At 37.0% G+C, this 27,149-nt stretch overlaps 1 protein-coding gene across 1 annotated transcript in view; it reads right to left on the bottom strand.

The window, feature by feature from the left end:
* NKAIN3 (sodium/potassium transporting ATPase interacting 3) overlaps nt 1–27,149 on the bottom strand; it is a 626,030-nt gene that overhangs the window by 271,973 nt on the left and 326,908 nt on the right. The window contains exons 2-3 of the mRNA XM_035011226.1: nt 19,395–19,532; nt 10,865–10,945 (exon numbers count right to left, since the gene is read on the bottom strand). Coding sequence (XP_034867117.1) covers nt 10,865–10,945; nt 19,395–19,532 — 219 coding nt within the window. The remainder of the gene's footprint in view (nt 1–10,864; nt 10,946–19,394; nt 19,533–27,149) is intronic.

Genomic DNA, 27,149 nt, shown 5'->3' with positions numbered 1-27,149 from the left:
ATGCAAATTCATTTCAGATTTTAAAACTCAAAGCATGTTTCTTACCTATGGTATGTCAATAACAGCATCTGTGTTTGTGAAGGTCAGCTTAGTAGTACCTGTAATGTTCTTCTTCACCGAATGTGTCCAATCCTCATCCCATCTTCCTTAGGAAACCTCCTCTGATCCTGGTGGAGACTATATTCCCTGCTCTGTGATTCCCTGCTCTTTTTCCTTCATTATCATAACACCGTTATTGTTATTTTCTTGTTATTACTCATTTAGTGTCTGTCTCTCCTATGATACAGAACATTTTATGAGGGCAAGAACTGAATATAGCCCTAGTGCGTGGCACAGTGCTTCAAATTAAGTAAATACTAAGTAAGATTATCTGTAGAATTATATGTGATTAGTTAGACATTATTTTTGGCTGTATATATCAAGCCCCCAAACACATCTTCTACTATAAGAGAATTCTGGTCATAAGCAGCGCAGGGTAGTATGAAAACTTCACAGAGTTATTAGGTTCCCAAGGCTCCTTTTTACTTTTTATTCTATTTTTCTCATTCATGGCTAACATCCTCAGGGGCACTTCACAGTCCAAGATGGCTATCACCACTGTGGTCGCAGAATAATGGCCCCCAAATATGTCCATGTCCTAATCCTCACTACCTATGAATATGGTACCTTCCATGACAAAAGGGCTTTGCAGATGCGATTGAAGTGAAGAACCTCGATATGCTGAGATTAACCTGTGTTATCCAGGTGGGCCCAATCTAATCATGTGAGCGCTTAAAAGTCGAGAAATTTTCCTGGCAGCCAAAAATCAGAGAGGTGCCAGAATGAGAAGGATTCAAACTGCCATTTCTAGCTTTGACGATGGAGGATGGGACATTGGCAGCCTCTAGAGGCTGGAAAAGAGAAGGAAAAGATTCTCCCCTAGATCTTCCCGAAAGGAATACAACCCTGCTGACACCTTGATTTTATTTTTTTTTTAATTTTAGTGAGATATAATTGACATATAACACTGTATACATTTAAAGTGTACAACATGATGATTTGATAGATATATTGCAAAATAATTGCTACAATAAATTTAGTTAATGTTCATCCCCTCACATAGCTACAAAATTTTTTTTCTTGAGATGAGAATGCTTAAGATCCATTCTCTTAGCAACTTCAACTATACAATATACAGTACTGTCAATTATAGTCATCATATTGTACCTAGCATCCCAGAACTTATTTATTTTATAACTGGAAGCTTGTAACTATTGACCACCTTCACCCATTTCCCCAACTCCCCAAGCCCCACTTCTGGCAACCACCAATCTGATCTCTGTATCTATGAACTTGGTTTCCTTAGACCCCACATACAAGTGAGATCATATGGTATTTGTCTTTCTCTGCCTGACTTACTTCCCTTAGCATCATTCATGTCCTTAAGGTCCATCCATGTTGTCACATGGCAAGATTTCCTTTTTTTTATGACTGAATAATATTCCTGTGTGTGTGTGTACACATATCAAATACATACAGACATTGATCACATTTTCTTGATCCATTCATCTGTCAATGGACACATAGATATGTAGGTTGTTTCCACGTCTTGACTAATATAAATAATGCTGCAATGAACATGGGCGGTGCAGATATGTCTGTGGGACAATGATTTCATGTCATTCAGATATATTCCCAGAAGTGAAGTTGCCGGATCCTATGGTAGATCTATTTTGAATTTTTTGAGGAACATCCATGCTGCTTTGCATAGTATGTTTGACATCTTGATTTTAGCCCATTGAGACTTGTAGGATTTCTGACCCACAGAAGTGTAAGATTTGTATTAAGTATAAGATTTGTATGCTTTTTTTTTTTTTTTAAAGATTTTATTTATTTGACAGAGAGAGACACAGCGAGAGAGGGAACACAAGCAGGGGGAGTGGGAGAGGGAGAAGCAGGCTCCCCGCAGAGCAGGGAGCCCGATGTGGGGCTCCATCCCAGGACTCCAGGATCATGACCTGAGCAGAAGGCAGTCGCTCAACCGACTGAGCCACCCAGGCGCCCAAGATTTGTATGCTTTAAGTCACTAAGTTTGGGCCTGTTTTGACACGAAATTAGTTCCTTAGCAGCCTTTCCAGAAGTCCTTCATAATTCTTCTGCTTCTATCTCAGTGGCCAGAACTTAGATGACCACACCGACTCTTACAGGAGCAAAGAGATACATGTTTTTTAGCACTTCTGTCTCACACGAAAGCCGGGTTTTCCCTGACTCTGAATCAGAAAAAGGGGGACTAGAAAATAGAAGGGAACCAGAAACCTCAGCCACCACTTGTTTAACGAAAGCATAATTAGATGAATACAGTTGAAAACCTAGAAAACTAGGAAAATGACATAATCTTCATAGAAGTTGATTTCCTATTTGGAAATTAATTTAACAAATGGATATCTTTCCTTTAAATTTTCAGCTCTCTAAATTTCATTCAATTTTTGTCTCTTCCATCTAATTTTGATCTTAGAGATGTGTGCTTTTAAAATTTCTATACTTTTAGCAAATTAAGAACTACTGATACTCAGATTCCATAAATACAAGACCTTGAGTCAAACCAGCTTCCACAAGAATAAAGTAGAACTACTTGTTTAATACCCTTATTTTTTTCTTCAGCTTCATCTTTTATTTGAATGGGAAGTAGTCTGCCTGGTTTTTATAGTAAATGGAAAGGTCCCCCCAAAGAGCCAAGCTTTCAGGGAGTCCAGAGTGCTAGATGCTTCAGCATGACAATTATAGCACACAAGTATGCTAACGGTTCCCAGCAACACAACTGGACGGTGTTTCGCTACTGTGCTGTTATTCCTGAGTCAGCAAACAGGCCGAGGGTGATTCACGCTGAGAACTTCCAGATGATGGAAGAGATACAGCCTTGTCCCTGATTCCCAGACACTTGGAGGCTTGTTTCCGATTCCCCTTTCATCCTGTCTTCCCGTGTCTGAGCAGACAGCCAGTTCCACCTCATCTTCTGGGCGATCTTTGCTCTGGGAACTGTTTCTCGGTTGTCCTGTCTGTCAGCCCTCAGCTAGGACATGGAGGGCTGAAACTGCTCCTGCCTCCTGACGCTCTTGCCCGGGCGGGCGTGTGCTCAGACAGGATCCCAGTCAGCTCTGCTGGTGGGCAGACGTGACTCGCAAGGACCTTCATACTAAAGGGCATGTCATTACAAGGATTTCTGAATTGTCATTCTGCTAGTGCTCCCTGCATCAAGAGAAAGCAAAACATACCTCCCTTCTTATCTCTCATCTTTGACACTAATCTCCTGGCCAATCATTTTTTTCACAGCTTCTCCTATATATCTGGTTTGATTTCCTTATCATTCTGTTTATCCTGCGTTCTCAAGCTTATCCTTTCTGAGCCGGGGATCCCGAAATCGTGTGCCATGGCAGCTGGTGGGACAACACTGGGCTTCCAGTGGCTGCCATGACAAATCGCTGCACAGATACTTTTAGGGCCATTTGTGTTCAAGACCCCAATCAGTCATAGGCTTCAGGCCCATACTTCCTCATACCATCACAGAACAAGAGACACTTTCTCTGTGCAAAGAGAACCTTTTAGATATTATCAGTGTTATCTGTGATGTCCCCTCTACAGGTTACATAGGAGAATTTGGTACAAAGCATGTAAATGACTTGTGATTGCCTTCATCTGAGAGTAGTATTGAATAATTGTTATCATAGGCTCCTCTGTTGTACAGGGCCCTTGAGCTTAACGCTCGTTAGTTATAATTTGGCTGTGTGGTGCTCTTTTATTTTATAAAACTACACCATGGTATATGCTGCTACTCTTGTTTTATAAAGTAAATAAATGCAACTAATCAGGCTCTCTTTGAATCTTGTGAACACTGGAAATGTCACCTGGAATTCTTCATCACTAGGATTGTACTCTTAATTGACATTTCATAACAAAGAGGTTGTGTCTTCAAAACAAACTAATTAACATCACAGCAAGAAATTCCAAAATCTTAATGGCATTTTCTCATGTTCTATTCATTCTACACGTTGTGCTAAAATGGTCTTATGTTCAACTGACTGCATCAAAAATTCTGCAGTAGCTACTTTAAATTGTCTTTACAAACATAGCAAAGCATTTGAATATAAGCTATAAAAGTGTGGTTTCTCTGCAGCACCAAAGTTTTCTTGAAGATAATGCTTACATGGAAATTCAGCAGGCATGGCCAACTCAGAATGGTTTAACTTACGTAACCCATGGCTTAACAAATTACACCTATTAGAATCATCATAGATTTATTAAAAATAAATATCATCTAGGGGCACCTGGGTGGCTCAGGTCATGATTCTGGGGCCCTGGGTTAGAGCCTGCTTCAGGCTTCCTGCTCAGTGTGGAGTCTGCTTCTCCCTCTGCACCCCCCCGCCCCCCCCAGCTCATGCTCTCTCTCTCTTTCTCTTTCAAATGAATAAATAAAATAATTTAAAAATGAATATCATTTCATCGAATTTAGGGAGAATTAGGCATATTTGAAGACTGTCACATCGGCAGAGGCCACTAGTAGAAGCTGAAAAGACTAAGGCCAGCATGACGTCAGAATCTGCAACCTCCACCATCAGCTATAGGATGGCGATGTAAGCAGTTGACTACTTCCTGTCTGCTCTCCCAGAAGAGTAGAGTCACAAGAAGGGAGGAGAGGGGTATGTGAAGGCCTTAAGCACGGTCAGCTCTGGTGAGGGCACAACAGATCTGAATCAGACATGAGACTAATTTTGAATGACCAAATCTGTTACAGAATCTATACACAATGTAATAAGGAATGGAAATAGGGTTTGAGACAAAATAGTTGAGAGACTGTTCACTCTCGAGAAATAAAACTAGTTTATAATTATAATCCAGTGAGTTGAGACAATAAACTAGCTATCCAGGTACCATGTTTACCCTTCTTTAAAAATTGATCTCAGGCATATTTTCATTATAAGAATATGAATAAACTATAAAATACAAAAAAAACCCTTCTGTGTAGTTTTCCAATTATATTTGCCTGGGCCTTGTTCAATACAGTTTCTCTAGTCATACAGCAACAGAACTTACTGTTGATAGAATAATACATCCATCTGCTTTTTTGGAAAAAAAAAAACTATTTGAACTTCTACAGAGGGGCATAAGATTATCACACAAATTTCTGATTAAAAACTCCTACACCACCCACCCTGCAGCATTTATTTAGCAGTATGTTATACTTTCTATATGTCATTGGACTATAACATAGGGGCAAATTATATTTTTAGAGCAAATGTTTTCAAGACATTTGCATTTGATGAAATTTATGAAAAATAAAGTACTAAGTTTAAACTGGGTTATAATTTTCTTTATATGGAAAAGAAGCTACAGGGGAAAACAATGATTTTCCCATATAAAGAAGGACCCTGAAGATGCTATTTTAAGAAGTTGTGTTCACTTAGATCCATGCCAAAAGAAAAAGTATAGTTTAAGTCTTTCGGAATAAGAAATGTATAAATATATTTATGCTGCTTTGCTATTTAAAAAATAATAATTGTATTATTTTGGAGAAAAAGGGTTTAGACATAAAAGATGAATGAACCACAAGGAACCAAACATAAAAATAAACATTTGCAAGTCTTTGGGTCTTATATTAATTTAATGCCTGGAAGCAGATTGTGATGGTTCTTCCTTTATTAATCCTTAATAACTGGGTAGATATCTGCTTCCACTTCCATCTTCCCCTATCCCAGTCAATATCATATGCAAAAACATTCTTTCTGGATAGCAGGATAAGTACATAACAATATGTTAATTCTGATCCTGAAATATTTTGCTATTCTAGTGAGCTTAGTTTATGCATTTTCCCAAAGTGTCTCATTGATATAGATATGACATTTACTTCATGATAGAGTAAATAGAATACCATTCTTGTAGTTCTAAATGTAGGCATAATTTTGCTGGGTTTCTGGGATGCTCCTGTATCATTTGCTGCTACATGATTCTCAAATAAAGATATTTTGTGCCCTAGCTTCACCCCTCTGTAAAGCATCATATTTCAAGATTCCTTTTGAAAAATGTCCAGGTAGGAAGAGATCATGAAAAGGAAAAGATAAACATAAGTTTAATATTCATTGCTAGATTCAGTAAGTTGCATTTATTTCAATAAAAAAGAAATACACTATACATCATTGATTTAGTTTGGAACTGTCATCCGAAAAAGAATTCTTTGAGACAAAAATATTTAGACTGTTTATAAGAAATAATGGGTGGATTGTAAACAGCCGAAGGAAACTGAAGTTCTGTTTCCTAAGCAATTGCTCCTGTACATAACTCTGAATTGACTCTAAAAGTCTTCTACTTGAAAGTGCCTGTCCAAAGCCACAGTTAGTGGAAGAATCCAACCTTGAAGGAAAATGAATCTTGAGTAAGAAAGATAATTTTTTCAGTAAGTACAGAAGAACAATTCAGGCTAGGTAATAAGAATGAGCCTTGAAAAGAAGAATTATCTCATTGATCTTGCCTGGCTGCTCAGGTGAAATATTCAACTAAAGAATCTCACAAGAGAAAAAGACCCTTATGTATGAAAAGGTGACAATTTAAGTCAAAAAAAAGACAAACAACAACAACAACAACAACAACAACAAAAAAACAGAGAGAGTGCTATTATTGCCATTGGGGGAAATGGCTTAAATTTCCTTAAGAATCAAAAGACCTATAAATTAGGTCACAATGGAAAAAGTCCAGTTGTTAAAACATGATATAGAAGGAAAAAAATGAAGGTAGGTTTCCTTTTGTGTGAAGGCAATGTAAAGCACCTATACAGAGTAGAAATCAGTAAGGGTTAGTCTCTCTCTCTCCCCCACCCCTTGTTTATAAGTTTTTGAAAGGTCCCCGATCAAAGCAGATGATTAATAAGATATTCATAGAACTTGTTTATATTTATTTTTCTGTCTAAATTATGCTCATGCACAGTCATGCACATTTTATATTCTATGAAAATGAGCCACACTCAAAATTCTCTAGGATCACAATGTGTAAGCTCCACACACCTTTCGAGAAAAGGTGATTAGAAGGAATATTAGCTCAAAGTTTGTACACTTTAGAGCAAGCAGGAGCATGGCATAAGATATTAGCTTAAATTCCTTTGGAATTAAAAAGAAAGTACAACTTGTATGGGGATTAACATAAGAATAAAAAAAATAATGAAAAAAAAAAGAAAGTACAACTTAAGTTCTCAACACAACTTATTTTTCACTCTCTTTAAATGTGGTAAATAAGTTGAGTTTTCATATTTACATTCTGAATGTATTCCTAGGGAGGAAAAAAATGATTTCAAGTCTTGCAACCTCCAAAGAAGCAGCAATAACTTATTAATTGTGTCCTGGGTGATCTTAAACTGTGGCAGAAAAACAGCCTCAGAGACTTCCAAAGATGCATAAAGTTCTCCTAGGGGGAACAGTAGGGACACCAGGAGAATCCAGCTGCAGAAGTATTTCAAAAAAAGCCATTTACATGTTGAAGGAAAGGATTTAATTAATAGTGTTACAGCTGTGAAGTTAATATGCAGATCTGAGGTCCTATCACAAGGGACTGTTACATATTTTTTAAACAAGTCACTCAGTCTTACATTTTTTCCCCTTACGGCTCTTGCATAGTAATAAATATATGTCCCGAAGGCTTCAGGCGAGAATCATGATGTCTGCTAATTTCTTCAATAAAGATGATGATGTTGATGGCAATTACGAGAACCACTATTTACTGAAACCTCACTCTCTGCCAAGATCTCTTCTAAGTCCTTTATATGCATTATCTTATTTAATTCTTTCAACAATCCAGTAAAATTAGTGCTGCAGTTTTCCTCAAAAGGAAGCTGAGGCTCCAGGAGATTATGTAAATGCAGACCCGTAATCATCCCTGACCCCACCATACATGTACACCTTCCTTAAAAACAATACAGCCATTTCTTTTAAGTTCTGGAAGATCTGAAGAGAATCAGGACCCTCAAGACCAGTGTTACAAACACACGATGCAGAGCTGATTGGCAGATGAGGTAAAAAGGAAAGGAATATCTGGATGTTGGGATCAAGAATCCCCATAAGAGGTCAAATGTAGAATTGTTCATGTCCACAATAATGCGCACTAATAGTTAATAAGAATGATTATGTGGTTACTGTCACTGGAACAACACCGAATAGAGATAATTGTGGAAATTAATCTGAATCCAGTTTGGGGGAAAAGATCTGTTATTTTAGAATGGATATTTTAGGCAAACATCCAGGCCAAAGGAGACTTCTATTAATCTATCCAAGTGGGTAATGCCAAGGAACGCCTTCACGAACTAGCAAGAAATAGAGAGCTCTAGAAAGTATATGCCAGCATATATGGACAAGGAATTTCTTATAAAAACTAGAGTCAACCTCAAAGTGTTGTAGAGGTGCTTGGGTTTGTCAAGCGAACTTAACTCGGCTCAAGTTTTCAGAATAGATTTCCTACAGACTGCAACTGAGGCTACACTGTGGCTAACCAGGGAAATGTTACCAGCCTTTGAGGCAGTTAATAGGAGAACAACAGAAAATCTTTAAGATGCTCACTTTGGCGTCATCTATCCTTTTAGCGACCTAGAATACTTGGTTGATTGCCTAATGGCATTTGAATGCGTAATAAAATGAGTGACTGGGACTAGTATATCCATCATTTTTAACCTTGCACCCAAAGAAATGAGAAAGAAAAAAACCCTTGACAGGCATATTGATATTAGAAAAGCAGTTACAAAAAGCAGTGCACAAAAGTTACCTTGAGCAGCAGAGGGAAAACAGACTGGTATGGAAAAAAAGACTACCATTATTATCTTCTTATCACTTCATAGGGTTGTTTTGAAGCTTACCTGAGTTACCGTAAATGATGTGCTTAAAACAATGCTTCATACCCAACAAGTGTTGATTACTACTACCATTTATTGGCAAACTGGTCCCGTTTTTATATTTCACAGAGACTTAGCATGGTTAAGTGATTTGCCTAAGGGCCCATAGTTAATAAGTGCTAAAGACAAGATTTGAGTGAAAGACTTGGGATTTGAAATTCAGTTTTCTTTTAGCATACCATAATACCAATTCCATAGGACAAATTTCTTCTGGTCTAATTTTTTCCCAAAAAATCGGTTTATATGGAAGAAAATAGAAGAGAATTACTACCCAGTACAGTAATGATTTAAAATGACCATTCAAATTACAAGATACAAAATGCCATGGTTTGAAAAATGCTATGCTTAACTTATTATTCACAATTATTATGTTCATAAAATTTGCATTTTAAAATTACTTTATAATCTGCGTGTTACAGAAGATAACTAGGCACTGATTTAAGCACTTTTTTCTGTCTTAAAAATTAGAGGTTAAATGTGATTAATGGCACAAATATTAAGGGTAGATGCTTGTGCATATGTATAAAAGTCAGTATTAGAAATGTCATTTTTGGCTCCTGAACACATTTGCCAATGTGAGAAAATGATGACAATTCTAATTATAAGGTTATTAGAATGTAGAATAAAGAGTAACCACCTCTGGAGTTTCCGGAGAAAAATCCTTCAGGGATTTTTGCTGTTTAGCTAAATCAAAAATTCTTTGTTACCCTATGCACTTCAATGGAGCCTAACGATTCTGAGTCTGTGCTAGTCAATGCAAATTTTCTAAGATCTAAACCCGCAAATGCTAGTAGAAGACCATTATGTTACTTAGAAGTTTTCAGACGATCATACAATAGAATAAGTTAGCACACATACAGTGAATAATGAGAAATCTGAAAAAAGAAAAAACAAAACACAACAACAACAACACTATAGCTTTCTTATTCTTTTTGTAATTATACTATTACATTTCTTCTCTATGATTTCTACAAGTAAAAATTCTGCTGGTTTATGAGAAAAATGTATGAGAAACACAGCTAGAAACTTTACCCAAGATGCCCTTACAGTGGGATGGCGAACGAAAGCTGGCTCTGCAGGAGTCACAGTGAAAACTGTGTGCTTTGCTGACACTAGATGCAGACAGACAGAAATGAGGCTGGTAACACGTTGCATCAAGACAACTCTCGGGCGCCTGGGTGGCTCAGTTGGTTAAGCGACTGCCTTCGGCTCAGGTCATGATCCTGGAGTCCCGGGATCGAGTCCCGCATCGGGCTCCCTGCTCGGCAGGGAGTCTGCTTCTCCCTCTGACCCTCCTCCCTCTCATGCTCTCTGTCTCTCATTCTCTCTGTCTCAAATAAATAAATAAAATCTTTAAAAAAAAAAAAAAGACAACTCTCGTCTGTCTGAGCAGAATTTCAAGATGCACTTAGTTAGTGAATATATCCTCCACTTACACATATAAGGCTTTCATCCTTTGTCAAACTTTTATTTTTTCAGGATTAATATTGAAACAAAGACAGTGACTTGCTATTCATATTTATTACATTAACGTTTTTGTCAATCCCCGTTTCCACTTTAAATTACGAGAATGCTCAGAACCACTTTTCATTTAACATTTGGGGCTGTTGTCACTGTGACATTAGGCCTTTTTAAACTGGACATGAGGATACACTGGAAGCTGAGTTTCAGTACAGCTTAACAAACCAAACCATAAAGCCATAGTTAAACCATAAAGCTCCCAAGATCATTCTTTCCTGATCAGTATCCAAACTTATTTTTGATTAGTATTACATTTATAATGTTATTCAGATTACCTCTCTCTCTCTCTATATATATGTATACATACACACACACACTCTCTCTCTCTCTCTCTATATATATAATACACACACACTATATATACACACACACATATAGTCATAATAATTATTTATTAGTGTACTCTTTTTAAAGTGTACCTATTTAAAAGCATGATAAACTTACCTTAGAGAGTCCACCTACTTCCAAATAAAAGCAGATAATGAACACGTTCCAGGTGACCCAGAGGGCAGTCCATACTGTGTACTAGAGAGAAAGGGATCAAGGGGGAGAAAGAGAAGAAAAAACGTAGAGATTAAAGGCATGTATACTAAATAAATCAATAATAAAAATGTCAATAAGTCTAAGTCTTCTGGGAAGAAGCAGGGCATGCTCAGAAAAGAGTGCTCCTTATGAGGTCCCCTAAGATCTAGAAATTAAAAATCCAATAGTTTCTTTGGCTTTCAGTGGATGCCAATAAAGCTAGATTTATTTTTAAAGTGCTTTGCTGGCTTGCAGATAAAGTTAAATCCAAGTGCTGACTTGATTTCTGTTTTCTGAGTATTAGCTTTTCCAGGGAATACAATTATGCAAATTTTCTGTGGGTTATCTATCTATCTATTAGTTAATATTATAAGCTGTCAAATTTTTAGGAATGTTAGTCAAAACTCAGCACTTTCATATGCCTGAATGAAGATCATGTTTGAAAATGGATGTTTGGAGTAAAATTAACAAACTTTCCTATTGAACTATTTTAGTATGAGTGGAGTGTGTATGTCTCCAATGCAACCATATAAAATATATTTTTAAAAAACACAACAATTAAGAAATGGGATTAAGAATGAGCAAATAAACGACAGATTTCCACAATGGGAAAATACCTTCCAATCACAACCAACAGACTCTAAACATGCTCGCCTTACTGATTAATTGGTCTTATTAATGTAATATGTATTAGGAAATGACTTCCCTGAGAGTACTGGTCAGTCTGAATTAAGGTAGCCTTAGATCAAAACTCATCGGTGGAGAGGGTCTTAGGGTGCAATTCACCTAGTCACTGATGAAGAAACTGAGATATAGAACTGACATTTGGGTAATAGCTTGGATGACTGAGAATAGAATTTACTCTGGGAACGTAATACAACGGTTTTCTCATTCATTTTACTTTACCACAAAAATCTATAAATTCTTAATTCCTTAAATAGACATACTAATTAAATCACTGCTTTTTATCAGTGATTTTAATCATCACATGCTATTGTCAAATTAAAATAATTATTGAAATCATTTCATTAGCTGTCTCAAATAATAAAACTAGGAATTTTAAACACTGTGTAAAATAGCCATGTTCCTATTGGAAACCTTATCAGGAGGTTTTAACTATTCATAAAATTTAATTTACATTTTGTGTCTTTCTGTCAGTTATGATTTTTAAAAGGCTTTCAAAATAATCTCATGTAGGTGCCAAGTTCTGTAACTGGTTACATTTGATGTCACATTATACATCTTGTTTTCTTTCTGGAGAGGGGGTTTTGCTTTTGTTATGTTATTAAGAATAATGCAATTATAATTATGAGTTAAGGCTCCAAAATCACTGGAAATTTAGAGAAGCTGGCAAATACGTTAAAACATTAACACAAATTAAAATACACAGGGAGGCTTTTGGTATTTGTAGATATTGTTGATGCTGCCAATATTTTCTGTTAGTTAAGTCTGGTATGAATGGAGTTAGTTTTAAAAATGTGCCAACTGCCTTGAAATACACTTATATAAACCACAAAATATTCCCATGAATAATGAAAATAGCTAACCTTCAACCTCAATGTATACTTTTTGCAAACTGATCAAGTCACAATAACCACAACAAATTTTAAAGCTGCTGCTAATTGGTGTCTGACCTTTTTCATTCCAAATTAATCTAATCATGAGTCTATTAGAATGAGAGAACAGTGCAGACCACTAATTCATGAGAAAAAAAGCCAGTGACAAAGGTTAAGGAAAGGACATAAAAGAAAGGAAGACTAACATAAGGAAATAAACAAAAGTCATTGTAAAACTATCTGATTCTTAATTATTAGGACAGCAAACTTAAATACTTAAGTATTCTTTTAGAAAAGACAATCCACTCATAGTTACAACAAATGCATAATAAAACAAATCTATTTAGAAATCACAGCGCAGACTCAGTGATTGAAGTGATTCATGCCACTTGTGAACTTTCAAAGATAAAATTATCAGGCTGAGTAGGTTCCAAGTTTCAGCTGCTAACTTCCTAACAATAACATGAGTTATTACTCCGCTGCTTTCTCTGTTCCTGGTACTGTGTTAAGCACTTTCTATGTTCCTGGTACTGTGCTAAGTACTTGATATGTATCAAGTTATTCAGCCATCACACTAAACCGAGCAGGAGAGTAATCATTTGACCACCTACTTAGTGTCATAGCTGGGAGAGGAACTCTGTCTGACTCCAGAGCCGATGCTTAAGTATTACATGATAGGCTTCATTTTAAAAGATCTTAGGCAAAGGACCATGGAATAATTTAAAAGTTAATACTTCACCAAATTTTGCAACTTATCAAATGACCAATTCACCAAATTACCAGTTTTCCAAAAATTAGTTTCACTGATATAATTCCAGAACTGGCAATGTATTTGAATAACAATTTCTTGTGTACTTGGCAACTAATGTGTTATGCGTGATATGAATGTTATGGTTTTTTAAAAACAATACTGTAAGCTTCTCTCTTCTATATATTGGTTTGTTGAGAACAAAGATTATTTGTATGACTGAATTTTAGACTGTTATGAGATGAAAACTATATACCTCACCCTGCACTGGGGACACAAGTCTGTACATAGAGATACAGGGAAAGAAATCTCTAGCCATACAAACACATCCATAGGCATTTACCTACGCAGGAAGTGTTAGGACAACGTATGTATTCTTTTTCGTGTGCATACACAAGGGGGGCAGGGGCAGAGGAAGAGAATCTTCAAGTAGACTCCCTGCTGAGGGCAGAGCCAGACATGTGGCTCTACCGCATGAGCCATGAGATCATGACCTGAGCTGAAACCAAGAGTCGGACATTCAATCTACTGAGCCACCCAGGTGCCCCAATATATGTATTCTTTTTGACATGGGTTATTTTATTTATAATTCAACTGAAATAAGAATTAAAAAAGAGATGACTTCATTTTTAAGAAATACCTTTTGGTTATCATGGAGCATGCCTATATGCTCATATACCCAAATACATATACTTGCAGTATAGAAAAAACTTCCCAATATATGTAAAAAATTACTCTGTGTAATTATTATTATTATTTTTAAAGATTTTATTTTTTATTTGACAGAGAGAGACACAGCGAGAGAGGGAACACAAGCAGGGGGAGTGGGGGAGGGAGAAGCAGGCTTCCCGTGGAGCAGGGAGCCTGATGCGGGGCTCGATCCCAGAACCCTGGGATCATGACCTGAGCCGAAGGCAGACGCTTAACGACTGAGCCACGAGGCGCCCCTCTGTGTAATTATCTAGCTACCTTTTTATTTGTTGTACTTTGCTTATGTTCAGTACACATATTTTAAATCCTAATTTACACAGATAAAGCCTATAAGATGAAAAAAAATTGTCCATGTGCTCTAAGTAGCTTCCTGAATATTTCATGGTTTTACAAAGATATTTCAGTTTTTTAATTGAAATGAATTTTGGAAGTCTTGCAGTCTATTTCTTTCTCATTGAGCAATTAGTCTATAACGTGAATTATTTTTACTTCCTGAGCTTGTTTTCCAATTACCAGAAGGGCCATTTATTCATTTACTCACATGTGCATCAATCAGATATAGTATTACGCACAATATGTTAGACTTATAATTTTAAAAAAGTAGATTTCCTGGTCACTCATTGTTCTAACAGTTTCTGGAGTTTAGTATTCATTTCCAGAAGAACTTTAAGAGAGTAATGTGCTATCCCCTTCATTTTAATGGCTAAAAAAGCAGAGTGAAAGCAAAAAAAGATATATTGAACAGTTCAATCACTTACCAAGCACTTACTCTGTGTTAGATTATGTTAAGCAAGTCACATACATTACATAATATAATTCTTAAAGACAATCTGAGTCAGGTTTTTACATATGAAGTTAACTATGGGACAAATTAAAGTCCCAAGTCTTCACACCCAATAATTGATAGAGGGGATTTAATATAGGACCAATTAAATGGAAAATGGACACTCTTAACTGTCATGCTGAGTAGAAGCTCAGGAAGGAGGTTTATGGTGACATAGCAGGGAAATTTTCCTGTTAACAATTCAAATTACACAAGTTCTTGTTTACACATGAGCTTTGGCATAAAAGTCCCAATTACTAAACTGTGGACCTAGCAAATTAACTTGGCTTTCTTTTTAATTTTTAAAAGCAGTTTTGAGTTAATTTCCAAAGTTGGTATTTATTCAAAAAATTTAAATTAGCTAATGCTTTTGCATTTAAATTAACTTAAAACTACCTAATTAAATTACTGCCCATGAAATAATGAAGATTTAAATAATTCTAGGGCAGAATCTCATTTTGGAATTTCTATGTCAGATTTAAAATATTTGATATAGGAATAAGCAGGAGGAAACAGCTGATTCTAGAACAGTACTTTATGCTTTCTGCTTCATTTTGTCTATAGTCCAAGAAACACAAAAGGTGCATTCAAACCTACAACTGACCTTGATATCCACTGTCCAGTCCATCCTATAAAATAATTTCATCCAATACCCTTTAATTCATTTATTCTTTGTTCATTCGAGTATAAGTATCTTTAAAGCTCCATGCATACCAGGAGAGACCTAGAATACAACAATGGGTAGGAGCAATGAGCCTGCCAGCAGGACACAGGTGAATGGAACGAGACAGGCTAGAAGCAAGCACTGTCGCTGTGCAGAGTGCTAGGGTGGAAGGTGTCACCAGGATCCACGGGAGCAGAAAGGAGGAGGCATTTATCCTGGAGCAGAGTGCTCAGGCAAAACTCCTAAGACGTGGCCATTCAGTGGAAGCATTATTAAGAGTTTTCCAAGAGGGCAAGGAGAATAGGGCATTCCAGGTAGAAAGAACAGTGTGTGCAAACAGAGGAGGCAAGAAACAGCATGTGGTCGTTAGAAAACACAGTAGTTGAGCATGGCTGGTATGAGATAGGGGAGCGGGGTGGGCAGAAGAGGTAAGCAAAGGAGCAGTTTTATGAGCTTTGATTTTCCATGCCGGGAAGCCAGCAGTTTGCCGATAGACACTGTAGAGCTTGTTCTGTGAGGTCCTTTACCATAACCATTTTCATGAGGGTTTATGAATTTAATTCTTTAAATTCAACTGTGATAAACCCTGTTTGTTGTCGGAAATGGCAGTAACTTACCCTCTGTGTTTCCGTGCTCCAAAATGTCTGTTACTTTGAAATGGATTAAATTTGACCGGCATCATGGGTGATTGTTTCAGCCAACAGAGGAGGCTAAGAATACTGCAGGTGAGTTGGAGAAAAAATCTCCTGCAATCGAAAAGCTCTTTCCCTGCTCAGTGAAAAGGCACTATGAATTTCTAATCCAGGACTCCTCTCATTGCCGCTGAAAAGTTGGTGCCTCCTGAGGCACACCTTGACTAACCTGACACACGCCATATTTGTTTTCTGACTTTTTCATACTAGAATTAATCCCAGGCCACCAGTGGTAGATCCAAACCAAAGGATTCATGGGAACAACTCAGGGATGAACTGCCCGTGGTGTGAAGAAGGTAACATGGCCTAGCCATCCTTCCAATAACAACCTGATCTTCCCATCAAACGCACTCTTTGTGAACACATTTCCCATGCTTGTGGATTAATGACTCTTCAACCATTTCTCCCCAATGGACAATTTATACCTATCTTAGAACAAGAGGTAGGGCGCCTGGGTGGCTCAGTCGGTTAAGCGACTGCCTTCGGCTCAGGTCATGATCCCGGGGTCCTAGGATCGAGTCCCGCATCGGGCTCCCTGCTCTGCGGGGAGCCTGCTTCTCCCTCTCCCACTCCCCCTGCTTGTGTTCCCTCTCTCACTGTGTCTCTCTCTGTCAAATAAATAAATAAAAAATCTTTAAAAAAAAAAAAGAACAAGAGGTAATCTGGAATCCCACACAGGTAACAATATTCTGTGATCAGCTGAGGTGGCAGGGCAGGATCATTTTCAATATCAAAATTTATACCAGCAATGCCACCATATAATCTGGAATCTGGTAGTGAAACAAAGTATAAAAATCATGATAAATCAACTTCAAGAACCTAACAATAACACATCCGGTTCTGCCACTTAACCATCTGGGTTCCTGGGGTAGGTCACTTAACGTCTCCTGGTCTGTAAAATTAGGGATGCTAACACATGCCCATAGGTATTTGTGAAAATTAAACCCAATAGCATCTTTGGTATGGAGGGCTTTCCCATCAATTCATTGCGTTCTTTCTCTCCCTGTCTTGGGATATGGTCTTAAATAAGATGGCAAACCAACAAACAAAAAAGGTAGAAATTTGATTGCCACCCGCATTAAAAGAGAAAATCAACATGAGCAAAAACATGGATTGTTTTTCTAATAGATTTTTCTTGAAGATTCTGAAAGATCTAAATCCGCCTTCTCCTATGCACAAAAGGGAAAAGGGAGAGAGGCAAGCAAAGAAAAGACACCAGAGAAAGAAAAGACACCAGTTCTATCATGAGTGGACTCTGAACGGATAAGGAACTACATGGGGAAAACAGTCCTTTCATCACCTTTCGTCACTTCCACAGACCCCTGGTCTGTATTTGATCATCAACATAGCCCACACTTAAAACAAGGTAGAAACCAAATGGCAGAAACCTAATAAATAGGATTTGAACGAATAAGTTAATGAAGAAAAGGAGGAAGAAAGTTAAGGGGCGCCTGGCTGGCTCAGTCGGAAGAGTGTGCGACTTGATCTCAGGGTCGTGAGTTTGAGCCCCACGTAGGGTGTAGAGATTACTTAGATACATAAAATTTAAAAAAAAAAGAAGAAGAAGGGAGGGTAGGAAGGGAGCAGAAAAGGGGAGAAGGAAAGAAGGGAGGGAGAGAGGACAGACTGATTGTGAGATCCATGCTTGGTCAGGTGGTCAGCCAAGGATATTCTTAGATTTTATCCGGCTAAGAGCTAGCAAAGAGTTTTAAGCCAGTGATTTAGGAAAATGCAAAGGACACCACTGAAAGGTAGGAAGGCTGAAAGCAGGCAGGAAGTCCATATCCTGGAAAGAAAAAGCAGAAGCTTCAACAAGGCAGTAGCTGTGTGAGAGTGTGTAGAGCTCGTATGTAGAGGGCACGCTCAACAGGACTAGGTAATGTCACTAATGTGTACCAACAGCTTCATCCCAGAAAGGCGACTGGTTTCACAGCCACCTGGCATTTGGGGCTTCCGCGGAACACCAACATCATAAAATAAAAAGTCCGCAGTGAGTCAAAGTGCTGTGTTTACAGCAACAAACTAGAAAACAGAATCCAATATAATAGTTTGATATTATGCATATTGAAGTGTTTTATGCTGCAAGTCCGACTCCATGAGACATCCTTCTAGCAGATTATACAGTGCCTTAGCAGAGGCTGGCTTTCAGAGAATAAAAGTAAAGCAGAAATTATTTAGTCCCTGCAGCTGTCTGAGTGATATCAAACTCTCCTAACGCCCCGGGCAGTCATTTTGAGTTCAGATTCGGCTGTGGGTCAATTACGTTCACCTCTGTGATATGGGGAAAGATACAAAAAAGCCGATTTTGAGATTCAAAATAGAGAATTAATGCATTCACAGAAAAACGTGTAGCTTTATTCGTTCCATAGTTGTGCCTGGATTAAATCAAATTTGAAAGAGGGCATATGTTTAAGTCTATGGTTTTCTTCTAGTGAGGCAATGTCCCTGCATTGCAAGAAAATACTCACTAATCCTACTGAACACTATATTTATTTAGGCTCAATGAGTATTTTAGGTATGTTATTCCTAGTTACAATCACTTATATAGGCTTATTTCTCACAATCTTATACATGTAGCCTAAAATACTGCCTTCTTTTATAGAACACCAATTACTGTGAATAATTCCCATTCAATTGTGGAATACAGCATACACTTCATTAAACTGCCCTGCAACAGAGCAGCTCCTGACCATGTTTGGTATAGTTGGAGTATGGAATTAACATTTCAAGTTTATCTTTAAAAAATGGAGACATGTTCAATGATATAAAGTATGAAATACATTAGGGATGAGTACTAAATAACCTTCAGTACATGCATTTGTAATGTCCTAAAACATAATATTATTATTGTTATCAGTTATATTATTGTTATCAGTTAGTAAACAGTTATGGCTATGAAGGTTTGCTTTTTAGTGACATGTATCATGGAAATGACAGTTAATGCACATTTATGTCTCATCATGAATCCGGACCACAGCCAGATCTCCTACTCTATCCAAACCCTGTTTCCTTGTGAAACTTGAATTCAGTTACATGGTGTGTCAGACTACGTGTCTCACACTTACACTCATGTTGCTTTGATCTCACTGTAAACATTCACTGAGTCATTTTTCCCAGATTAGCATCTCCAAACAGAATTCAATACCTAAAGGTTCGAACAGCAATACCACATCATATCCAAGGGAACAACTTAATGATATTTCATTAATCTTCTTTTAGTAATTTTGTAGCAAGAGACAGGATAAAAATAAAACTTACCACCACAATATATCGAGGTCTGTACTGAATGGTTCCAAACAAACCCAATATGACGACTATTATATGCAGAAAATTTCCAAGAATTGGTGCCCACTGGAAACCAAGGAAGTCAAAGATTTGCCTCTCCAATGCTGAGAGCTAAAATAAAGCAAAGAGAGTCCATTAGCGTCTAATCCAAGCATCATCACACCATTTTAATATTTATTTCATGCCTAGAGAAGTCTCCATATTCAATCACACTTATGGACATCATCATCACTAGAGTTGTGACACCCATTTCATGTACTGTTTTATGCAACTTCTTTCTGAAAATATGCTAAGATAACTTTGAAGTTATAAAGAACAATGAGATTTTAAACCTATCTGGAGAGCTTGACATATACTCCTTAAATCATTTTCTCAGTAGAAGATCCCGGCAGATATTTTAGAGTATCATATTCTGTGATAAGAGTTCATCCATTTCTTAAAAGAGATTTTATTTATTTATTTGAGAGAGAGTGCACAAGGGGGAGGAGGGGCAGAGGGAGAAGCAGACTCCCTGCTGAGGGGGTAGCCTGACATGGGGCTTGATCCCAGGACTCTGAGATCATGACCTGAGCCAAAGACAGCTGCTGAACTGACTGAGACATCCAAACACCCTGAATTCATCATTTTTTTAAAAGATTTTATTTATTGGGGCGCCTGGGTGGTTTAGTAGTTAAACATCTGCCTTCGGCTCAGGTCATGGTCCCAGGGTCCTGAGATGGAGCCGCACATCAGGGTTCCGTGCTCTGCGGGAAGCCTGCCTCTCCCTCTCCCACTCCCCCTGCATGTGTTCCCTCTCTCTCTGTGTCTCTCTTTGTCAAAAAAATAAATAAAATCTTTTTAAAAAATTAAAAAAAACCCGAAGATTTTATTTATTTGAGAGAGAGAGAGAGCATACAGAAGAAGGGGGATGGGGCAGTGAGAGAGGGACAAGCAGACTTCCCACTGAGCGGGGAGCCTGATGTGACTGGATCCCAGGACCCTGGGATCATGATCTGAGACTGAAGGCAGATGCTTAACTGACTGAGCCACCCAGGCGCCCCCTGAGTTCATCATTTTTTTAAGTAAAATGATTGACTTAGTATAACACACTAGAAAAAAATAACTACAGGCTTGAATGCTAGAACTGGTATATGATTTTGGAAAAAAAAAAACAAACAAAAACTCAAATCTCCTACTTACGCCTGCCTTCTTGTAAGAAACATAAATTACCAAATATGTTTGGTTTCTTTACTTTCATCAGTCCATCACTGATGATAATGACTAACCACTTTTTCAAAATGAAGCTTACTGATTTATTTAGCTCTGGGCTCAAGGCTCCCATGTAAAACTAAGTTAAGTAATTCCTTTGGATCATATTTTATTGAGATCATATACCTACATGAAAATTCATCCTAGATTAGGCAAAATCCATTTTGAATAGAGAATTAAAAATTACGGAACCATTACAATTGTAGACATGCCACAGTTTATTACATTTGCATTATATACAATTACATTTTAATCAATTATACAATGTATTAAAATATACACTTAAATAATTTGTGTATGGTTGATGAAACAGATAAATTTCATATAGTCCAGTGAATGCCAATAATGTCATTATCATATTAAAATGATATTTATTGTTTTCTATATCTAAACATTTTATAGTTCCACCTGCTGTATTTGGATACCAATTTTACACACTTCAGGCATTTTTCTAGATTTACTTTGATAAAATAGTAATTCTAATAAAATGATCCAACGATTAGCTATGTTGGTGGCACTAGAAACCGCAGATTTGAAATGAAAATGGTACCCTAGGTATTTTTCTAGTTACGTGGCAGGTGTATGCCTGAATAGCTTTAATTTCCTTGGACATAAAGAAATGTCCTCCATCCAGAAAGCTGAATTTACCTTGGTTAAAATTCACCTTCAGCAAGCTGTGGAGAAGAGAAACGATCAAACGCCTAAAGAGAACCACACCAGAACCACATTCATTTCATGGGCATTTCCTGATCATCAAGTGATCTGTCACCATCCCCTGCTCACACAAATGAGAGGATGCACAGAAATGGCTAAAACGCAAAATAATCAGAGCGAGGTAAGAAGCAGCACCATGTTTTCAGTTTTCAATCCCCTGTTTGCTTGTGACTCTAATTAGTTCCCTGGAACGTTCCCCTAAAAATGCAGCATTTTATTTATTGGTCCATCAGCGATGTAAATATGCAGTTTTTTATGTCCAAACAGGATGGATGTGCTCAGATAAAAAAGAAAGCTTGAAGAGCAGCTGCAGGCAATTTATTCTGAAAAGCAACCCTATTTTAAAGCTGTCACGCATCACAAAAACCTTTAAAGTGAACTTTTCAAACAGAGGAAAATCCATTTTCTTTTCTGTCAGAAGATGCATGGATAGCATTCTTTTTTATGATATTAAAGAAAACACACATAATGAAAGAGAAGCTGAATTAACACCACTTATTAGAAAATCTGCTTGCTTTCTTGGAGACACTGTATCTATTAAATTTATTCTCTGATAACTTACTTAAAAATGATTCATGATGACATGAGATAAGAGCACAAATCAAAGGTCAGAAAAAATCTAAACAGGGAGGGGATCATATCGAGTATTAAAAGAGAGGCAGCTTTAATAACTCTTCAAACCATGAAAAGTAAGTTTCAGTAGTTGACCCAGAACAACACGGGTTTGAATTGCACAGGTTCTTATATGAGGATTTTTTTCGATAAGTACAGGATGGCACTGTAAATATATTTTCTCTATGATTTTCTTAATAACATTTTCTTTTCTCTAGCTTACATTATTCTAAGAATACAATATATAATACATAAAACATACAAAATATGTGTTAATTGACGGTTTCTGTTATTATAAGCCTTTCAGTCAATGGTAGGCAATTGGTAGTTAAATTTTGGGAGAGTCAAGAGTTATATTTGAATTTTCAACTGTGGGGGGTGGGGAGGGTTGGTGTTCCTAACCCTCCTGTTGTTCAAGGGTCAACTGTGTTGTATTTTAAAAAGTCAACTAACAACAAAAAGCCCTTCCAAAATAAACAGAACACCATTGCATTTTTTTACTTGATTGTTTGATCTAATTTCCATGTTAAGCTATTTTGTCATTTAGTTTATAGGCAAATATCTTCTCTCTAAATGTCATAATCTCTAGAGACACCACTTACGCCTTAGAGCTTGACATTAATAATAATGACCCAGAGCCACTAAATGAAGTTAAATGAGATCCAGGTTGCTTTGTTAACTCACAGAGGATGAATTTATTTTAGAAATCTCTGTCAAAATGGTTCTCATCAATGGAGCAGGCCCGGGAGTGCATATTGGGTGCATCTCTTCCCAAATCCATGGTCAGTGACCTCAAGTTGGGAACTTGACATCAACCATTACAGGAATATGTACAACATGGACATTGGGAAATGCTAAAAATCAGGGTTTTGTTTGTTATGAGAATCTATTGTTAAACGTTACCTGTGCACCACTGAATACAGCACGTAGAAAAGAGTGCTTCTGATTCAGAAAGGTAATGAAAGGAAGTGATCAAATGTGCAATGTAGCATGAACAGAAAGCATCCAGACCTGATGAGCACAGAAGAATGGAGGGCTCAAAGATGGTACCAGCAGAGATGCCATAGCTAAGAAGAGAATGACCGAGACATCTGAAGAATTTGAGGTATAAATGTAGAGAATTCAAGAAAATATAGGCAATAAGACACTCCAGGGAAAGCAAAAAACCAACCAGTCACCCGTGTAAAACAGGAAGCAGTGATCTAAAGAACAATGAAATAATTTCTAAGTGAACCGTAAAGTAGGTAAGACTCTGGAAGCTATAAGAATATGAGGAAAAAGGATATGTTTCTTTTCCTAATAAGATAAAAAATAAATTCAATCAGAATCCTAATAATAATGGAAGGAAAGATAAGAGAGGGAAAGAAAGAAGGAAGGAGGGAAGGGAGGAAGAAAGGGAGGGAGGGAGGAAAGAGGACCAAATCAGTGATGCAAGGAAAGCATGGTTCAAAGATACCAAGCAAATTAGAATGGGGAGTTATTTTGAATGTAAATATGAAGAAGCCATTCAAACATTCTCCTTAAGTGGCAGAGGGATGGGAACCATTGGAACTATTGGAGAGAAATGTAACCCTAGCTCATACTTGGGGCTGCATGTAAAATAGTCCATACTCATTATCATGTAAATGTTGCTTACTGGATTATAGCTTTCAGAATCAAATTGTAGAAAGTTTGAAAGTCTTCATTATGCTTATGGAACAAAATATAAGTGCAATTTGATCATATAAAGCATATTTAACAAGAGTTGGGAAAGGCTTAATGTTCTGTATGTATGGCAATGGGAATGGAGTGTGCTTTAAACTTCTTTCTGCAGGGTCAGGCATTTCCTTTTACCAGGCTCCAAGGTGGGAATATTCCCTATAAATCTATGAATCATTAACTGCAACCCACTTTAACCACACATACCAATAACTCAAGAAATATTTCTGCTTCCTTATTTTATGTCCACACAAATAGGAGCACCTTTAAAACACAGTAACTTTTTTATTGATCCATATATTATGTTTAATGATTCACATGGTATTTTGTTTAATTGCTCATAATTATTACTAATTGTGAAAATTAATTTATACTTAAAGAGCTATAAAAACTCCAAGTGACCAAACATTTCCCTAGGCATTTACCTAGGCTGGGTCTACACAATAAGCTTCTGCTCAAACAAAAGCTGGGTTAGAATGTTCATTCTTAAGGAGTGAGTACCCTCGGAGATTCAACTTCCCAGTAAGAAAAGTGAGTTGGCTTTTGCTCTCATTCCCCTTGGACTTTTCCCCTGCTCACTGGAGGCAGACACAATAAAAAGGATCAAAACAAGGTTCTTCATGTTGGCAGAATCATAAGAAAGCATTTGATCAAACCATAGTTCTATAAAAGACTGAGAAATTAAAGCATATTGTATGACTGATATTCTCATCTCTAAAATCTCATGGCTACTCAACTCCCAGAGGATTTTTCATGCTTGGAGGTGATAATGCCCAACTTGTATGCTCACAGACCTGTCCTAGGCCAAATTATGGTCTTATATTTCAAGCTCTACTTTGTGAATATTTCTTCATGGCTCTAAAAAAAGGATCAATAGCATTTATATAATGATTCTGTTTCATAGAGCCATGTCACAAAGAGTTCTAACAACTTGGAGATTTACCACGATGCTAAAGTAGGCGCTATTCCAGAGAAGTTTCTGTGTGTTTGTAGATAGGTAACCAAGCCTTAGGAGGTATGTGTTCCTCTTCTAGTGTATCCAAGAATTCTAGATATGGCCTGTTCGTGATTTGGTTCATCCAATAAAGACAGGAATAATGTTAAGGGCTTCACAATTTCTGCCTGGTTTTGTATTATCTTCGGTAGGGTTCGATGGCAAAGGTTATTCCATTGAATCTAGAAACCAATCATTTAGTGAAATGAAGAAAGTCAAATCAAGTTTAATATATCACCTCCTTTTTCTGTTGCTTGATTTTTAGTACCCTTTCAGTGGCTGAATGGCCATTAGTGTTTATGTAGCTAGATTCTTCAAGAAGAATTAATTGAAAGAGAATTTGTAGTAGTTGGTCTTTCTAGAGTCCAAAGTATGCTTTGAATGGCAGGCATTACAAAAACCACATGATACCAGATCATATATGAGATGATTAATGAATGTAATGCAGAAAGACAGGAGAGACGAGTATAAAATAGTTTTAAAAATAACTTTTAATCCAATCACTAGAATGTCATCGGTGATTTCTTTTTAGATTTAGTTTTTTGAACCTAAAAGCAATGATCTTTTCTTTTGTGTAAATTCATTCATTTGTTCAGCATGTACCACTTCACAGTTGCTCTGAGGGTATAAGGATGAATGGCAGAATTCTTGGACTGGAAAAGCTAGTTCATACTTTAGTGGGGAAGAAAGACATAGACCAAATAATTATAATAAAATATATATACTGTGGTAAAGAGCTATAGGAACACAGAGAAAAGTGTTTTAACCTCTGCCTGGTATGACCAGCATGTTTAAGACACCTTTACAAAAAAGGTGCCTATTGAGCATGGTTCCCAAAGAATGGTCAAAACTTTTCATGCAAAGAAGAGTGGGGGCAATTAAATTAACAATGAAATACAATTAAAGAGCAATTAATTAAAACAATCAATTAAATAATTAAACAGTTTGTTAAATTAATTAAAGAACAATTAAAGCAAAAGGCACAGCAGAACATTTCAGAGTGCCATAAAATGACAATTTTAGTTCCACTAAATTTAAGTCCACTCTCAGGAATTTATCTTAATTGGACAAGTCGAGGCAACACTGCATAGTGTTAGGTACATAGACCCTTGAAACAGACTGGCTAGTTTCTCAAATCCTGACTGTCACTTATTAACATGTGACCCTGGCCAATATACTTAAATTCTCTGTGTCATGGCTCCTCATCTGTAAAATGATAGAATCTATTTCATCATGTTGTTTTGTAGACTGAATGAGTTGATATATATAAGACACTTAAATCTGTGCCTGATGCACATATATATGCACACACATACACACATATGTCTGTGTGACATATATGTATATGTGTGTGTATGTGTACATATATACACTATATATATATATATATATATATATACACATGTTTGCTCATATAAGGATGTTCACAAAAGTGATGTTCATAATGAAGGGGGATAGAAAACTAAGTGTCCGATATTATGACATATTAAAAGTATATGTTGATAAGATGAACCACTACATATCCATATAAAATAATGTAGATCGATAAGTATTGATTTTAAAAAAACTGATCATAATATATTACGTAGGACAAAATCATGTGTACATATAATGACATTCTACTTGATAACAAGAAACATATCTAGTCATTCAATCAACATATTTTGAGACCCTACTAAGTGTATGAAATGGTTGTGTGGCTATCCATGTAAATCTGTGTGTAGAAACATACAACATTAAATCCACTTGTCTAAACTGTAACCGAATACTGGAATCTTGGTCATTTAAACATTATTGCTATTTAAGTTTTTCTAAAAATTTTACTCAGCAAACATGGATTACTTAAGAAAAAGATTTGTGCTTTCTCCCATCATGTCTCTCTCTCCCCCACTCTCTCTCTCTCTCTCCCCCTCATTCTGTGTGTGTGTGTGTGTGTGTGCACGCGCTTTTTACCTTAATCCACACTATTTTACATCGACAGCATACATACTGAAACAAAACATCAAGAAGCATGTTTAATCTTATGCGTGCCATAGTCCGATCTATTCTATTGTATCTCATTAGCAGTGCAAGTCTAGACCAACTAAATTGGTTTCCAACCTACCAGTTGGTCAAGAATTGTCGTTTGCTAAGCACTAGGACAGCACACATGCTGTGGAAGATACTTCCTCAGGGGAAGATGAAGAGCAAGGTGTGCCTGGCTAAAGAGTTTGTGCTTTACCTTGTTAAGAAGCCATTAAAGGTTTTATCTCATGCATAAAAGAGTTTCATAAACAGTATTATGCTTTAGAAAACCCCTCTGTCAGAGGTTTGGAAGTGTTTTTATCCTGTTTTGTAATGGGAATAGAGAGGTAATGGGGGTAAAGTAAGACTTGGATTGAAGGTAGGGCACACGGTGGAAGGTATTGCAATTTTCACATGAGAGACGATGGAACCCTGAACTAAGAAGTAAGACAAGGGAA

Source organism: Mirounga leonina, unplaced genomic scaffold (assembly GCF_011800145.1).
Source record: "Mirounga leonina isolate KUSES-001 unplaced genomic scaffold, KU_Mleo_1.0 Mir_165, whole genome shotgun sequence".
Classification (NCBI taxonomy): Eukaryota; Metazoa; Chordata; class Mammalia; order Carnivora; family Phocidae; genus Mirounga; species Mirounga leonina.
This window is presented reverse-complemented; position numbering and strand designations above follow the sequence as displayed.